This window comes from Dunckerocampus dactyliophorus, chromosome 21 (genome assembly GCF_027744805.1).
Source record: "Dunckerocampus dactyliophorus isolate RoL2022-P2 chromosome 21, RoL_Ddac_1.1, whole genome shotgun sequence".
NCBI classification, from domain to species: domain Eukaryota; kingdom Metazoa; phylum Chordata; class Actinopteri; order Syngnathiformes; family Syngnathidae; genus Dunckerocampus; species Dunckerocampus dactyliophorus.
The window spans coordinates 5,740,035-5,752,153 of NC_072839.1; the positions used below are offsets into that span (position 1 = coordinate 5,740,035).

The window sequence follows — 12,119 nt, forward strand, 5'->3', positions numbered from 1 at the left end:
AGGTACAATACGGGTGGATAGAGGGTAATGTCAACATGAAAGAAGGGGTGGACAGATTGATCCAGGGAAAGAAGCAGCATTTCAGACAAAGGTCAACTGAATGGGCATTTTGAAGCACTTAATGAATTAATCTATTGTTTTTTAACATTTCTTTACGGACGATGATGTGTGGTAAATGGTGTGATGACACGGGATTCAAGTCTGTGCACATAAAATACAGAAGCATCAATGCTTCTGCAGCCTTTCTGACCTGAGTGGGAAAGAGATGCGATAGTGGGTCGTGGTTGAGGAAAAAATGGACAGGATGACAGCAGAGGCTTCTTTGAGATGAACAACGTTACAGTCAAGTGAATGAATGTGCAGATTGAAAGGCAACAGAGTGCAACAATGGAAGTCTTTCACAAAATAATAAAAGGTGGAGGAGGAACACGTGTATTCTGGGCTTTATGCCATCCCGCTTGTGAAAACAAAACCAGATAACTAACGCCAAAGGATGCAACCCCCATATAGCAACACACACATAATTAAGGATGTCTGATAATATCGGCGACCTTTCATATTGGTATCGGTTTTTCAGCGTGCGAGTGATTACGCGGTGTAGAATTATTTCGAAGCTTTGCTTTCAAATTGAAAATATGCAATTATTGTAAAGCGCTGCTGTGGGGGAGTAAGGAGTCTTCATTTAATACTTCTAATCCAATATCACACCTGAGAAAGAATCACTCAGACTCACGCCGCTGGCGTACCTGCAGCAAAATAAGCAACGGGAGGCATGCTGAATGAGCCTGAGTTTCATACTTTTACTTTATTTTTTACTGTGATTTTCTTACACTTTCCAAACGGTGTCATTGCAGCATTATTTAATTCTATTCAATGTTTAAAATAAACACGGCAGTATTTCTATTTCTTGAGTAAGAGCTGCAACAATGAATCAATGATTAACTGATTATCCAATTAATCAACTATTTTGGTATTCCCCTTTTTTTTTTAATTTAAAAATGAAAATATCCTGATTTTAGGCTCTCCAATGTGAATATTTTTTAATTTTCTTACTTACCTATGAAAGCAGACCTATTATCTCTGTGTTTATATTCATGTAAGGTATTCACACACACACATCAGATTCGACTTTGGAAAACAGTGAAACATTTTTGCCTCTTTTCTGATATGATGCGGACCAAACCACCGTTGTGTTCCGTTCATAATGGTTTGGTCCGTCTGGGGCCTAACCGATTACTCAATCAATTGAAACAACAAGCTTCAGATTAGTCGACTAAGAAAATAATCGTTAGTTGCAGCCCTGTATTGCATACTGCAGCATTTGTCTTATTTTGAACAATGTGACCTGAGGGAGGAGCTGCTGACAATTTCGGTATCGGTAATTAAGCCTGGACAATATTGAGATATCGGTAAAAAGTCAGTATCGAGCACAATGGGCTCCATAATGCGCCATACAAGTGTGTCATTTGTGATTATGACTGCTAGCCTATATTTGCAATTCCCCTCACCTTTATGGTAAACCTAAAAACCCTTGCATTCCGATGTGGATTTTTGTCAAAGCTGTGTTTGTGGACTTTGTGGCAAACTGAAGTGGCCACTTACCAATTTGCTGTGGTGGTATTTGCAGTAACCACAGTACTTGACGTTGTCTGCATCCGACCCTTGCTCCTCGCACAGCAACCCTGCAAACTGGGCACTGTGGCACAGACGGGGGTAGACAGAATAATGTACTTTTAACCTCAAATAAAAACTGTAAAAAAAAAAAAGGGGGGGGGGGGGGGCATAACCAATCTCCTTCTTTGACCGGTGAGGTTAATGTGATGTGAGCAAGTCTCACCATGTGACATGGAAGGCCTGCCTGCAGCCGTGTTTGTTACAGGTCATGCATGCTCCAGTGGCCGCTTTACTCTCTCTGCCTTGATCCTCACAGATGTAGCATGTCTATAAAACACACATGATAAGGTGATGAGACAATTGCTACTGTGCTTAAATGTGTGGTTTGTTACCTTGTTATAGCGATCATGGGGTACAGACTGCAGCACAATGGGCTCCATGGTTGAGACATTTGCAAACTCCACCTCGGGTATGTAAAGGGCACACACCACATGAGCCCAGCCTGCAACAGCAGAAGGAGGAAAAACCTGTAAAAATCTTCATGCGGGGCCATACTGATGCGATTGTTGCTTTTTTTTATGCAAGATCCATCCACATCCACACAATAACAATAACAACAGAGCATCAATATAAGTATAGCAGCAGTATACCATTCAACACAAGGGTGATCTGAGTTTTGAGATTGAATTATTCTGCTGAATTGATCAAAGCCAGTACGCTGTGTCCCAGTGTGTGCCAACATGTTCATTATGTCACGAGCAGACCAGGTTGTGGTATCCGTTAGCAAAACTTGTTGAGTGACTGACTGCACATAATGAACTCATGCTACAACTAAATTCCCTTCCATGGCTGGTTAGAGTTCATTTGCAACACTCTAAAGTGGGACATTTTGCATGGGCAGAACAAATGAACCATGACAGGTCGCTCATGCTGTATGTCACCACACACATGCAAAATATCTACCAATTGCGTCTGAACAAAGTTATTTCTATCAGATAACATCCAATGCAGGTGTGAAATACAATAAACAGCTTATCATTCATCAATGAAGGGAAGCACAACTAGAAAGCAAACGCATCTAAATATGTAAGTACCCAAACAGACCTTGAATTAGCCAGAAATTCTATCCCAGCAAGGTTTCCATTATTATTAAATAGCATAGCCAGACTGACAAAGAATGCAAGGGACCTGAATGCTTTATGTTTAAATTCACACTGTTGCAATTAATTTAAAAGGCCTCTTTATTGTGCCACACAGACACACACACACACACACACACACACACACAGCAGCTGCCTGTCAGTGAAGACAACCTGACAGCAGAATTGATGACAAATTGAGGAGGAGCAGAAGAAGGTGAGAGGGAGGTCAGATGGAGGTGGGAGCCTCCTGCCATGCAGGAGGTGTCTGTCTTTTCCCCCACAGAGGAAACAAAAACAGGCTTAAACTTACAGTTGAACCCGTGACCTGCCTTTGACCCAGCGGACAGGACAGGGGGAGCAGGGCAGAGGGCGGGACAGGGAGAAGGCAGCGGGTGTGAAATGGGGCATGTTGTTGTTTTGAAGTCCCTCCAAGAATCTGGAAGAGGCCTATAAAACAGGACTATAAAAGTGGCACGGCCTTGCTGCTCCGGCTAACAATTCATCACAACGGAACCCCCCCTTTTAGGCAAATGTGACGGGAGCAAGTCCAATGTGTTCAGATGGTGAACTTTTGTCAATGCATTTTGTGTTGTGGTTCAAATTCAAGGGACATTGAGGAGAGCCATGACCAGGTAAACTAAAGAATGCCAACTTGGAAACAATGTGGTCTTCATTGTTGTACGCTGAGTGAACACAATAATATTAATTAATAACACATTAACGCTAGATTTTTCAAGCTGCAAAATCATAATGAACATAAATGTTCGTGATGCTGCAAACTTTATTTTTACCATCTCTGAAGACTGTCATTAACTTGCTCCGTATGAAAAGTGCCTTGAGAGAGCATTTGTTACGCATCGGCGCTATGTAAATGCCATTGAATTCTCGTTCTTGTTGAATAACGGTGAACATGCAGCGCGCAGTCCAACAAGCTGAGGAAGGGGAACTGACAGGACAAGATAATGAAAATGTAGGGGAAATAGAGGGTGAGAGGAAAAGGACAATATAGAGAGAGGGGTCGTGGGAAGGGTAAAATTAAGGAGAAAGTAGTAAAACGGTGTGTGTTAGTGTTGTCATGATGCCTCCCTGCAGGCCTGGACACAATCCCACAGCTGTGCCTCTCTCTAACTGATTCAACACACACACACACACACACGCACAGAATATTTACAGTCTCCACCAAACTGACCTCCCAGTGAACCCGGCCAGGAGACTCCTCACAGGCAACGCACTATACCCAACTTGGCCCACCCCCTCATAAACATACACACACTCATAAAAGACAGAGTAGAGAGGATAGTACAGAGAAGGCAGCGCGCACGCACACACACACAACAAACAACAGCTCTCACATCAGACTCGCACCCCTTTAACTTGCTGCCGACACGCAATTAACCACACAAGGGGCCGTGAGCGCGTATGCGTGCATTCACGTGACGCGGCGTACCTCCATTGTCCGTCCTCTTCAGGGCGCCGTCTTTGTGGGGACACAGCTCACATCTCTGCGGGTAGAGGAGAAAACACCGGGTAAGACATGACAAGCGCTGGTCTGATTTTATCGCGACAACGTGTGGGATGAAAATGTGTTGCTTCAGCATGTGTGACACAAAGGCATGTAAAGTGTAATGTATTGTCCTGGCCCGTGTGGACAGATTGACTTTCTCCGACGATGATTTCTTTCTTTCTCTCTTACCAACAATATTTTTCTGTTCCATGTCAAAGTTCACACCTCGCCGACAAGAAAAGAAAAAGTTGGGCCCCGTGCTCTTAGTCCGCATTCCCATCAAGAAATAAATCACTCTTAACTGCTTTCCAAATATCTTAATGGTGCGCTGACTCATTTAGCTTGGAGCTTTACACACACACACACACACACACACACACACACACACACACACACACACACACACACACACATACACAGACATTGTAGCCACTATCTACAGCAAGTTGTGTGACAAGAAATGATATAAGAACAACAAGTTAGTAATACGAGTAAAGGGTTTACATGGCTCAAGTTTAAATACAAATAAAACAAATCAAACCACATGCAATACAAACGTAGCCCCAAATATGAACCCAATTGTCAAATTAGCCACTAAACAGTTCATTTTAAAGCTACTGCGTAGCGATTCTTCATACTTACATACCTCATTCAGTATATTTGGAAGATACATTCCATTGGCCAGTTTAAGAAGATATTTTTCCGGAAGGAGTAATGAAATAGAATTGTCCGTTCCAGACTGTCGTCATGATATAAAGCCTTTAGTAACTAACAGGCTGACATTTCAACGTGTGTAAAAATAAGATGACCACTGAGTAGAAGCAATCAAAGCTGTATTCAAGTTTAGCAACATTAGCTAGTATTGTCAGCCTGTTGAAACTTTAGTCATCAATGTTTCCCATAGATTTATGGGGCAGGCCTCCACAAGTAGATTTGCCACAACCAGTTCCCCCAGCGCATAAAAAAAAATAATGGGACTGTCTGTGAATGTACCTTGTCATTACCACGCTGTACAGCAGGTAGCAATATGCATTCTAACTCCTCTTCCTAACACAACTCTCTATTTGACAGAGATTTTTCTTTTTGGGGACGTATTCAAGGTTATGGATAGCTTAAAGCGGGGGTAGCACACTCTAGACGTCTTGTTCGTGTCTCACTGCAAACACTGGCTCCCCCACCCCTTCGCTTGCTCACCCAATCAGCAGTCAGAACACGGTTTAGATGCATTCACGGAATTGGGTCGGATATTTCACATTTCCTCCAGTTGCACATTTTCTCCACTTCGGTGTTACAAATAAATCACCGTGCTCGGAGAAGGGAGCCGCAACAAGGAGGATGAAGAGCCGCAGGTTGCCGACCCCCTTCACCGCCTCCTTCCACTCATCGCCGTGTTCACCAGTAAGAGTCTTCAATAAAGGTAAAAGTGATCAAACTTTTAAATAAACGTAAAAAGAGTTAAATAAAAGTGTTAAAAGTTCATTCATACATTTCATTCGTGATTTATATCTATTTTGCATTGTTTTCTGCATGAAAAGCTAGAATTATTTTCTATAAAATGTGTTTTATGTTACTATTTTTGGGAGTCTGGAACGGATGAATCAGATTTGCATTATTTCTAGGGTTGGACCAATGACCACCCCAAAATGCACATGCACACAAACACACACAACCCACCACCACAAATAGATTGCGGCCCTGTGTAAAACACTGGTCATATTGTACAGAGCAGCCAGGACAGACATGTCTTTGCTCACTGGTACTCAAAAAACACGAGTTAATCTGTTAGATACTCACAATATCAATTACTGTATTCATGACAATTTTAAAAGAAATACTCAAAATTCAAATTCAATTGACTAAGTGGGGAAAAAAAAAACATAAAATCCATTTTTTTGAAGTATGCAGTTTTCAATCACTGAGTGTCTGCCCCAGTCGAGTTATTCCAGCAGTTTATGCATAAATGACCAACGAGATGGAATGTGAGACTCACCACACGGGCCGCCCGCTCCTGAGATTCACACTTTCTGCAGAACCATGGACCAGTGGGCACCTGCACAATGCCATAGCATGCTGCAGAAGAGTGGAGAACAAAGCAGATTCAGCAAGTGGAACTACTTTTTACGATTTCCCACAGAACCATTCAAACAAGCAAGGACACTTTCCATACTACATAACACTACTAAAAGTTGATAATGGCATCATTTAATAATATGACAGAATGGGCATTTTCTCCTTAAGAAACTATTTTTTGTTGATAAATATTTATTACTACTGCTGCAAAATCTGGTAACTAATTAAACAAGTGATTTATCAAACCAACTTTGTATCCTCACATCACTCCTGGCTAAAAGGACTTCAAAGTTGGCGTGCAGATTGGAGGCACCATAAATAGCCAACCTCTACACATTTTTAGATTATCTCTGATCTGACCAGAGCCCATAATCCAAATCCAAAACAGCTATAATCCAGACTTCTGAGAACTAACGTGCATCAAGGTCCCAGAGTTCAAAGGAAGAACTGTGGTGACACCACACATGCTAACATTAAAGGTATTTTTCCACAATCGAAATGTAACTTTTTTAACTTGCTTGCTTGCTAGCTCAGTATGTCCACAATCTGGAATTATTTCCAAGTTTCGCCATTTGCATTGTAAATACAGTATTCCTTCGTTTATCACGCTTAATTGGTTCCGGGCTCTAACATGATAAGTGAGTTTCAGCGAAGTAGGATTCCTTATTTAAAAATGTAATATTTTCCCACTTAGAGGATAGAAAACCTGTTTACGACGACCCTCAAAATACGTTTTTAACATTAGTAGAGCCCTCCAGACATAAAATAACGCACCTGGAGTCACCTTTAGGGATGAGCAAGTACACCACTATCTGCATCTGTTCCCCCAACTAAATTATCTGTATCTGTAACTGGAGTGGGCGGGGCATAAACCGCAAGTGGGTGTGGTTTAAGTGGAAATGGGCGGACTTAAATCGGTACATTATTTTGAGTCTGAAATTGACATGGATTTATCATAAGTTGCTATATTTATTGTTTATTATTCGGCTATGTGTGTACTGTGTATATGTGTAAGTCAGCTGTCGGGCTTGTCCACGGTAGTTTTTTCAAAAGCACCGCATTCAATTCGGCGAGCAAAATTCTGACTTTAATTCACCAGCCAAATTAGAAAAAAAAAAACACCAGCAGTGACCAGCGCAACGGCTCAAAAAAATAACAGAAAATTATCTCAAATATGCATATTTTTGACTAATAACTGGCTGTTTATAGCGGTTAATTGCTTCCAGACCAGAATATTTTTGTAGTTTGGCCATAAAAACCTGTGTAGGACTTTCTTAATTATTAGAGCACTGTAGACATGAATTAACATCCCTGTAGTAGGGCTGGGCGATATGACCTCAAATCACTATCACGATAAATTGAGCAGTTTTACTTCAATAACGACACATGCACGATAGATCCCCGACCACTATATATCTTTGCCATTTGAAAATAATTGCAGGAAATGCAAATTAACTGCTTTTCGTTCATTTATTGACCGACAAGCACACATTGTTTTCAATAAAATAGATAATAACCTCGTGAAGCTAACTGTTAATAAGCTCGTCTTAAAGGGGAATGAGCATAGCATACCATGTAATGTATTGTGTCATTGCCGCCGGCTAGTGACCACAATACTACAAACCACTTGCATTTCAATAGGTTTTCACTAATAAGAGACCATAGTGGACCACAAAAAAGCATTAATTCATTAATTAACTTCTGAAAAAACGCAATATAGCGAGGGAGCGATAATTGAACCAAGATATTGCGAGGGATGACTGTATTTTTGAAAAACCATGATAGAGGGAAGCCGTGCAATTCGAAGCCCAAAGTGGCATGGGATGACTGTAGTTTGGTTTAAATAAGCAAACTGTCAAGACAGAAAAATTATCTCAAGTGTTGCACTGCGGTCATGTGACACAAAAAGAACAGCAGCAGAACGTGAGAAGGCAAGTGCACGGAGGATCATTTCAGTTTTGTTTTTCCGACGTATAACGTGATATATTTCTCAGTTATGTCACCCCAGCCTCCTCCCACCGAGAGAACTAGCAGCCACTTGTGCTGCGGTGCACGGAGTGAAAAATAAACCCCAAAATCTCCAAGCAGAATGTTGTGCTGACAGCATTAGTCCATTATGTGCAATTTCCTCATTTCGGCACAGCTAACAATGTTTACATTCATACTCATTATAAGCGGGCCCTTGGCAGCGGGTGGCTCGTTTAATTGCTGCCATGAACTGTAAAATGTTTGTGCTCGCACGGTGACTCAAAGTTGTTTGCTTAAAAATTGTACTCCATTAATGTCGCTTGGCACCTTGCTGGGCCACGCGACCAAAACGTTCCTCCCTGCTGTTGCTGCTGATGCTGATAGTTAGATGGTAGTTTTTATACAATTAACACATGAAAACGCATCACTGTGGCAACACCCTCGGCTTTTCCATTTACACCGACGCCGATACGACGCCGTTACTCCTTCGCATTTGGCTAATTAGCGCGACATTCTAATACACCTTGCCGTTTCTGTACGGTTTACACAAAGCAAGGTGCAATAGGGGATATGACACCCACAAAAGGGACTACTGAAAGGCTGCACATTAAAGTGAATACTGAATAGTGTCTTAACCATGAAGCAGGCAGAACAGGACAAGGCTTGTTTGGGCGCTGATTGGGGGTTTGTACAAGCTTAATGTTATTCTATTATCATATCATTAGGGCTGTCAAAATATTACAATTTGTACAATTTGTAATCAGATTAATCAAAGCTAATTAGCCATCATTTGCAACTATGTCTGAAATGTGCCCGTTTTTTTTTTTTTATTAACAGAACGATAAATGACAAAACATGACCGTACATATTTGTATTAACAGCTCCAAATGCACTGAAAATTTAAAGAATCTATTTGCCTAACACTAGTCTCTTTAATAGTCGCAGAGCATTCGAATCACACTTTAGCTGTGTTATTATGAGCAATCAGGGGTTGCCTTCAAAGACACCACGTAATTTAAGTTGAATTTACATGATTTGAGTGCATTTTCTGGGATTTCCGAACATACTTCAATGCAGCAAATTGCACCTCCGCATTAAGAGTTATGGAGTGCGCTTTGAATGCATCATCACGTGAACAGCGCCTGGCCAACACAAAGTGCACAGCGCTAATTGGGTCCTGCTTCCGACATGAAGAAAGGAGACAATTATGGAGGTGTTCATCGTTTGTGTGTGTGTGTTGTATGAACCGAGCGATGGCATTAAAGTCACTCTATGACTAAGCTACAGTGCTAAGGTGCATGTGTTTGTGTCGTCCGTCACAATTGCCTCCCACTACCCATAAACCTCGGGGACAGGGGTAGTAACACGTCAAACTACAACGACATATACTCGCATATAAAACCAGTATGCAGTTCGTAGGTAGTGCCACTTGGGGTATTTATGCTTGTACATAATTATTCACTAAAATAAGTCCATGATATTAACGGTGATGACGTTCATGCTCATTAGTCACATTAAAATGTCTGCCCGTTCTGTATTTATTTATTTATTCTTATTATATTTTCTTGTTTTTCCTTATCTCGCCTATCTTGTGTGCTTTATTTTTAAGTGTTTATTATGTCATTTGTGCAGAGCTGCTGGAAATGTGAATTTACAGCAAACTACAAACACAACAATCAAAGATATTGTTAAAGTGGGCATTAGGGATGCACAATTTTTTGTTTTTAAATTGTGATCTTGATTCACACAAATATGCAATATACTCTCTAAATGATTTTTTTAGTATTATTTTACTTAACTAAATGCATCACAGACTCGCTACACTGTCATTGGCATGACAAACTTCACGTCCACATGGCCCTCGCCATCCCCCAGCGAGCCTCGCCGGCCAGGGCGAGTTGGCTCCACTGTCCTGGTTCTACCCACTAGCAAGGCTTGCTGTCTACCATTCATCAACTTGCGGGAGGAGCGATCGTGTTAATTAATTTACTTTTCATATTACCTGTCTTTATATGTGCACGAATGTATTGTCAAGTGGGCTAGTGTGCCATTTTATAGTCTCAAGTTATTTTCAGTCTTTCTGTTCATTTCTACCCAGAAACTCCTTCAACTGTTCTTCCGGAGTCCACTGGAAGTTGAATTTAAAGCAGAACAAGACAATGATGAAAAAAAATAAGTCATGATTCAGATCTGCAGAATCGTGCAGCCCTCGTGGGCATGAAATTGCCGACCCAAATTCAGCAGTAAATACAGCATAAAATCATCATTGCTCTATTTTGAACATTATCAAGGGTACAAATACGCTACTCACAAAAAGTTAAGAGATATTTGGTTTTCGGGTGAATTTTCAGGATGAGATGCACTACACTCTTTAGTGTCAGGTTGCAACAGATGCACAGAGAGAGACTGGAAGAGTCAATGTATTGGTTTTACCCACAGTTGTGACTTTTGCAATTCAGCTTCTTGCTAGAGAACAGAAAATTGTGCAAAAGGGACTAAAACGGTGAACGATTAAACATGTGCACTCAAAGGTCTAGAGGTCATATCAAGTTCACCTGTAAAAGGTTATAGTACATAGGTTAATTCTAAACATTGCACCCGAAAGCTGAATATCCCCAACTTTAGCAGTGTATATGCTTGACATGCTGTGTTGCGTTCTCAATTGCATTCGACTGACACTTGGTTAAAAATAGTTGATTCACCAATTCTATTATGTATTATAATTGCGGCAATGCTTGCGTTATCTGGCAGCTGTACTGTTCAAGGTCCATGCAGGCGATCTGTTAAGAAGAGGCTTTTTGACATTTTGACATGTAGTTCCCAGGCTCCCACATGGCTCTCTGTAGCATTTGTAAACACAAGCCATCATGTAGCTCCCATGAGTCAGCGCAGGCTGTTTCAAAGCAGTCAGACAACTTGATTGATGTTATATAGCTATTTAGTCAACACCTACATGGTGGTGATGTTGTTTTGGTTTTGCAGTGAAAGAATGCCGCTTTCGCTGCCTTCACTAACAGTCAACATTTTGACAGCGTCAGAACGTTCAGAACTAAAAAGGTCACGAACATGTGTTGAAAGCAGCTAACATGACAAAATGCTACACAGTTAAAGCAGTTGGGCTGTCTGACCCTCAAGCCTGGCATTGGGAGACGGACGCTCCATAACCTTGCACCGGGCTAGCTACCTAGCTAGCGAAGCTAACTGTTAGCTACTAGCGTAACAGGAGCTACCAGCCTACGAGCGTACCTTGGTGAACCGCGACGTTACAGCCGTGTCCATCGCAGTAAACCAGCGGGTTCTCTGCCCAGCCTCTCTCGTCTGAGCAAACACAACAGCCTCCAATCATCTCCTTCATGTTACTCGTCGACAACTCGTCGGCCGCCAACAAACAACGCTCGCCGGAGACCATCTACGAAGAAATAGGACATGTGGAGGAATACATGAAGACGAGTCAAATCCTTCGCTTAACGCGTCCCTCTGTCCTCCGCTCCTTCGCCATAAGTCCCATTTGTTCGGAAAGCCATGTTTTAAACGTCCCTCCTAGACGCGATTTTATTTAACCAAAACATCCACTTCACGACGCAATGTTGAGGTAATGGAGGAAGGGGGTGGGGGGAATCCGAGAAGAAGCGGAAGTGCGTCATGACGCAAGGCGCTTTGCTGTGCGTGCCGTCTGACCGAAAGTAAACGACAGCTACGTGCATGTGCCTTAAAACGAGATTAGTGTTTACATTCTAATTCCACTTTTCTTCGGTGAACTACATACTAAATGATGAAATATCTAAAATTTACATCTCAATAAATTAGATTCTCTTTGAAAA

At 41.6% G+C, this 12,119-nt stretch overlaps 1 protein-coding gene across 8 annotated transcripts in view; it reads right to left on the minus strand.

Moving 5' to 3' along the window:
- The window catches only part of mllt10 (MLLT10 histone lysine methyltransferase DOT1L cofactor), a 38,545-nt gene extending 26,629 nt beyond the window's left edge, over positions 1 to 11,916 (minus strand). For all 8 annotated transcript variants that reach the window (XM_054765531.1, XM_054765530.1, XM_054765529.1 and 5 more), the window contains exons 1-6: positions 11,545 to 11,916; positions 6,251 to 6,330; positions 4,204 to 4,258; positions 2,007 to 2,116; positions 1,838 to 1,941; positions 1,603 to 1,696 (exon numbers count right to left, since the gene is read on the minus strand). In XM_054765531.1, the coding sequence (XP_054621506.1) occupies positions 1,603 to 1,696; positions 1,838 to 1,941; positions 2,007 to 2,116; positions 4,204 to 4,258; positions 6,251 to 6,330; positions 11,545 to 11,707 (606 nt within the window). In that variant the 5' untranslated portion in view covers positions 11,708 to 11,916. The remainder of the gene's footprint in view (positions 1 to 1,602; positions 1,697 to 1,837; positions 1,942 to 2,006; positions 2,117 to 4,203; positions 4,259 to 6,250; positions 6,331 to 11,544) is intronic.
- Positions 11,917 to 12,119: the final 203 nt, after the last annotated feature.